General features: G+C 35.2%; 1 protein-coding gene across 1 annotated transcript in view; it reads right to left on the bottom strand.

Moving 5' to 3' along the window:
- si:ch211-250g4.3 (titin homolog) overlaps positions 1-4,551 on the bottom strand; it is a 33,496-nt gene extending 28,945 nt beyond the window's left edge. Inside the window, exons 1-4 of the mRNA XM_030788537.1 lie at positions 4,455-4,551; positions 3,686-3,763; positions 2,561-2,809; positions 952-2,315 (exon numbers count right to left, since the gene is read on the bottom strand). Of these exons, the coding sequence (XP_030644397.1) occupies positions 952-2,315; positions 2,561-2,809; positions 3,686-3,707 (1,635 nt within the window). The 5' untranslated portion in view covers positions 3,708-3,763; positions 4,455-4,551. The remainder of the gene's footprint in view (positions 1-951; positions 2,316-2,560; positions 2,810-3,685; positions 3,764-4,454) is intronic.
- Between the last annotated feature and the right edge of the window lie 1,405 nt (positions 4,552-5,956).

Raw genomic sequence — 5,956 nt, 5'->3', positions numbered from 1 at the left:
CTGAAACACAGGCTGCTTGATTTAATCTCTCAGTTGCCTTTTTTGTTTTCTTTTTTTATTTCATACCTAACTGCTGCCATATATTAAGTTCCATTGAGATTTACAATATTTTTCAAACATCAGCATACTTATTTCTGAATAGTGCTGTTATGCCCCAGAAATTACCTTCCATGTGCTAATTTTAAATATGTGCATTTCAAGATTATTTTGATGCCAGAGCTTTTCAGATTATTCCTTATTGTACTGATATGTTGTCAAAAGAGTTAAGATGTTTTGAGTTGCATTAGGATGTTAACATGGCATAGATGCAATTGTTTGACTCCAAATTAAGAAGTATTCACTATTTTACTCTCTTGTTTACTACTTTCACCTCCAAAGACTGTTCTTTTAAGGAGAGTTTACTTTATTTAATAAAGAAATGCTTTCACTTTGCCATGAAAATATAAATCCCAAATATTATGTCCATTACAAGCCCTTTCATGAATGAAAGAAATCTTATTTGCTTACTCTTATTAATTTGAGGTGATACACTCCAACCTTTCTCATCTAATTCCAATACTAATACTAATACTAATAAATTTGATATTTTTTGATTTACTTGAATTGCTTATGAAAGGATTCTCATTGTACGATAAGCATCATGCAAAAAAGACTTTCATTACATATACCGGTATATGTGAACTCATTTTTGGTAGCTACCATGAATACACTTCATTTCAAATTTAATTTTGTTCTTTGTTTGCCAAGAATTCCCACAGGCTCAGGCGTCTGTTATTTCTATATATATTAATTCTAATTCCAATTCTAATTCTAATGCTGATACTAATTTTAATTCTTAACACAGCACATCATGTGACAGACAATTAATCTTCCCAGCAAGATCATTGATTTAATGGTACTGATTACAAAGATGTGTGACGCTCAATTGTTAATTAAATATACAGAACATACCTTAACTTCCTTGGTGTCCCATTCACTAAATTCAGATTTCTCTTTTACTTTCCTCATTTGCTCCCTTTCTTGGTGTAGCTCCTTCAAAGCAGATTCATCTTCTATCCTCTTCTCTATTTCTGATTTTTGTTGCTGTACCACGGCTCTTAACCTCTCCAGCTCTCCCCTCTCTCTCAGCATATTTTCTTCCCGCAATTCCAATTCTTTTCTCTTTTGTTCAATCTCAGTCCTCAGGTGTCTCATTTCGTCCCTCTCTCTTTTAATTGTTTCCTTGTTTTGTTCACCCTCTCTTCTCAGTCTTTGCAGCATGTCTCTGATTTGCTCAATCTCTTTAATTAATCTTTGCAACTCAGCATTTGTCTGCTCTCTGTCATCCTTCTCCATTTGACTTTCCTTCATCCTGTTTTCCATGCCAACTTTTGTTTCCCACACAATTTCTCGAATAACTTCAATCTGCTGAATCAGTTTTATTATGTCGGCATTCATTTGTTCTTCTTCATCCTGATCTGAGTCCACCCTCATCTTCAGCTCTTCTGTCGCTCTTTGTATTTCGGTCTTAACGCGTTCAATGTCATGCTTCTCTCTCTCTGTGGCTCTTCTCTCACGCTCCACCTCTTCTTTTTCTCTCTGCACCTCTTTCTTCATCCTTTCTATCTCATCTTTTTTTCTAATGCTCTGTCTCATCCTTTTATCAAGCTCTTTTTTCTTCCATTCCACCTCTTTTTTCGCAATCTCCATCTCTCCTGTCTCTTTCTTTGCCCTCTGCATTTTTTCATCCAGGTCCTCTGTTTGTTGTTTAATTTCATCTTTAAGTTGTTGCATCTTTTCCATCTCTTTTTTTGCTATTAAAATTTTGTTTTCGGTTTCTTCCTTTTCTCTCATAATTTCTATCTTCGTCATATCTAAATGTTGTCTTTCCTTTAGCATTTCATCATGCCTATGATCTAACATTACCCTCTCTTTCTGAAGATCAGCCATGATTTGTTCAATTCTGCTTTTCTCTCTGTTTATCTCTTCATTGCTCTGGAGATTCTTTTCTTTTATTATTGCCAGTTCTGTCTTCATCTGGGTTATTATATTTTCTTGATGTTTTTTCTCCTCTGTCAACTTGGCTATTTCATCTTGTTGTTGTTCAATCCTTTCCTTCAAATCAGCCACCTCATTTCTCTCTTGTCCTGTGCCCTCCAAAAGCTGTCCAGACTGCTCTTGAGCACTGATAGACCCCAGCCTCCTTCTCTTCAGTGAGTCATTCTTTGTTTGTATGTCAGCCCTGTGTGGCACTATAATGTGCACGTTCTTTGTTGGATCTCCAAACAATTGATCCTCTTCTGTCTGTGTCTGTTTACTGTTTCGTTGTCTCTGCTCTGTTGGCAAAGGAGTTTTTTTTAAAATTTGGTATTCATTATCTGCTATGTGTTTCATCATAAGAAATGCAGACTCATTTAATTTAAACACATGTTATTTACTTCCTACTCCTTAAAAAACATTTGTTTTTGTTTTTATTTTTCACAGATTATAATTACATAATGATCTCTTTTTTGCTAGCCTACTGAAGACTGTCCTTGAATTTTAAATTCATTCATTTTAGATTTAGATTCATAATTCTCACCTAACTCCCTGATGAGTTTAGGCTCTGTCAGTCTCAGTATGAGATGGAAAGACACTCTGTGTTGGGACGGTTCTCTTTCCAAGGCTTCAAAAAGAAGCCTCATCACTTCCTGCTCAGACTCTGCAGCCTGCACTTTGCGAGCTGCCTCATCACTGATCAAATTTTCAGAGATCACTGCAGTTATTATTTCATCTGAGTGTGTTGTCCATGCAATGATCTCTTCCTTGAACTCCTGCAGGAAATGCCCAACTAAAAAGACAACGTAAAACAGTGAGGTAAAAAAAAGAGAGGGAGACCTAACTGTTATGGTAAGAATTTAAAATAAAAGAACTGTGATAGTTTAGAAGTTGTTTATAAATGCAATGGTGGTTCAAGACAAGTTGCAGCTAAAGTTTTCAAAATACTTTAATACAGAAGTACATGTGTTTCTGAGCTCTATCTCTCTTTTTTTATTTTTCTGAATGTCTTTTTCCATTTGCTCTGAAATTTTTTTAAAAAAGTAAATAAGCACAAAGTCACCAAAACCTTTGACTTTGAGCTGCACAGTACATTTCATAATAAAGCTTCTGGCTAACATTACCAAAGACTGGTCTGAATGGGAACTACAGCATCTCTGCATGTTTAATGGATGCCAAGCCCATGAGCTGGGCATTTATCAATGTTGATGTATTTCCTCTAGCTTGACCAGAGGAAAGGATCTACAAACATATTTTAAATAGTGTCACATTTGAAAGTCTGCTCTAGATAGACAGAACTGTCATTTTGTGGCAGACACTGAATACTTCAAAAGACCTATAGTTTGATATGAGGAAAAATTGTGTTTTTATACCTTGAAGCCACATTAACACTAAGACAGCATTCATGTGAAAAATAAGTGGTGAAGTATATATAAAGTATATATTAAGTCTATGAGAATAGAGAGATATGGATGTTATGGTAACATACAACAAAACAGTATTATTTGTAATTGTACCCATTAACTGACCACTCCTGTAGACAGTTAATGAGGTTGGATTATGGAGGGAAAAAATATGGATATTTCATTAAAAATTTGAGTCAATTAAAAATGGGCTATTTAATGAATAATAAATAGAAGAATTCATGTGGTTTTAGGCTGGGATTTACCGTAGTCTCCGGATTCTGCCATGTCTGCTCCTTAAAAAGTTCCCTGTTGGGAAATCTGTTGTCCATATGATTTCTGGGCTGATTTCCACATGCAGGAAAAATGAAAATAGCCCCAATGCATCATTAAACACCTATACTCAGGGTTTAGATACATAAGAAAATTACATAAACAAGTTATACATATTCCTCTAAGTGAGCTGGCAGGAGAACATGAACTTGCATTTACTTGTATTTATTCAGGAGAACACCTCAGAATTTATTGTTAAGATTTGGACACTATAATTAATAAGCCTAAATTTCTTATTCCATGGCACATTGTGATCTTAACAGGCATCATCAGACATATTAATGTACACATACAATCTATAAGTACAAATATAACTGTATCTCCCCGTCATATCTGAAATATTCATTTAGCACTCTTTTTTAAGAGATGTAGCAAGAGCAGAATTTTCCTGAGATGGATGTTTATTTCGTTCAACATGTTTGTCAAAAAAAATTAAATTAGGTTTCTGACATCATGCAGAAATATTTTTAATGAGAAACTTTCAAGGAACAGTAAATGTCTGTCACTGTAATAACTTAACAAATACGGAAATGATCTGATAAATTAATTTTATCATTGCATATCTTTATGGACATATAAAACAATATTTCTTAATCAAGTTAACATTACAATTCTTTTAAGGCTATTTACATGGCAGTTTGGTTAATGATGTTTACAATGTAACATGTTGTGTTAGAAAATACAGTACAGTTGTTAGCTTACCTTTTTAAATACTGGAATTAATGTGGTCTTGGTGAATTATGCAGACTGCTCTGGTTTGGTGCTGCAAAAATGCCAGGTTATCATATTGGGTGAGTACTTAGTGAACCATCACAAACAACACATATCTCATTTTGCCACACACTCAGTGCCCACTTAACTTGGAGTCTGTCAAGTGAAAGAACACGTCATGAGTGGCAGCCTGATTGGTTGGATGTGGCAAGTGGGGCATTTACGTGTTTTGCCACTAATCTGTTTTTTTCTGATAAGGACTGGAGGACATGCCTGCCCTTTATTTGGGCTAGTGCCCCAGCTTGGTACACAAACATGCACCTCCATTATCACTCATTAGCTACCTCACTTTGAGAAAAGTTAATAAGTCAGCACTTATTGACTTATTAAGCCCTGTCCCCTTCACCCCGGGGAAATAAAGAATAATAACCAAAACCAAAACAAAACGGAAACACTGATATAACACTACTTGGCACTTCAGCTGGATTTTTGACGGAAATTTCATGTGACTATTATATATTCATGTTTTATGATTCATTACTACAATCATACTAATTATAGTCACATAATCAATATCATTCAAGGCATTTCTGACTGTTGTTTGACTAAATTATCTTACTTTGGATCAGTTATGTTAAGTGTCAGTTTTGAGTAGTCTACCTCTGAAGTCTTAAAGAAAGTTGTATTTTACATGTCTTAAGCAACTACCCTGCACATTACAGACGTCCTTCATGGCTTACTTAGGAAGTTAAGAACCAATCCACCCTATTCACAAGCGTGGTAGGACATCTTTGCTTTGATGTTCTCACTATTTAGAGATATGAGCTCATCCAAACTGGAAATTATGTTTTTAGCCTTAGTTTTAATATGCTACGTCTTGTGTCATCTGAGTCGGGAGGCGAGTTTGCAAGTGGCGCATTTCCGAAATATCGCCATCTTCTGGTTTTACCTCAGAATTACAAGCCTAAGAGGGAACGTGATAAGACAACAGGGGAGTCAAGGGATTGCATGGGAATCACGCCATCAAAATGCCCAGGTTCAGTGTGAACAAGCACATTAAAGCCATAGAGCTTTGGATACAGAAAAAAAGCAATTATTTTGTTTTTTATTATTTTCTACATTTTGAATCACCTCTGTTACATTAGGCTGTTTTCATTCATTTTGTTACTAACTGTGGCTGTCGTGACTTGCTGAAGAATTAGTCAATTACATAGATAATCTTAAAAGTTAATTTTACAGTTGTATGCAGTACATCAGTTTATTCCCTGGGGAAATCAATTAAGAACTCTTTGAGTAACATTTGCTGCAGTGCCAGGTGCATCTGTTGCAGTTTATGTCAGGGCCAATCCAATGATTGCTGCACTGTTTTGTTTTGTTTTGGTTTTTTTTTACAATAAAGCTATGATTTTTTTTTACTGATGAAATGTTTTTACTATGAATCTGTGTCGGCCAGAACACTTTCTCTAAGAGTAAATTGATGTCCCTCTTTTTCC

Source organism: Chanos chanos, chromosome 12, assembly GCF_902362185.1.
Source record: "Chanos chanos chromosome 12, fChaCha1.1, whole genome shotgun sequence".
In the NCBI taxonomy this organism is placed as follows: domain Eukaryota; kingdom Metazoa; phylum Chordata; class Actinopteri; order Gonorynchiformes; family Chanidae; genus Chanos; species Chanos chanos.
This window is presented reverse-complemented; position numbering and strand designations above follow the sequence as displayed.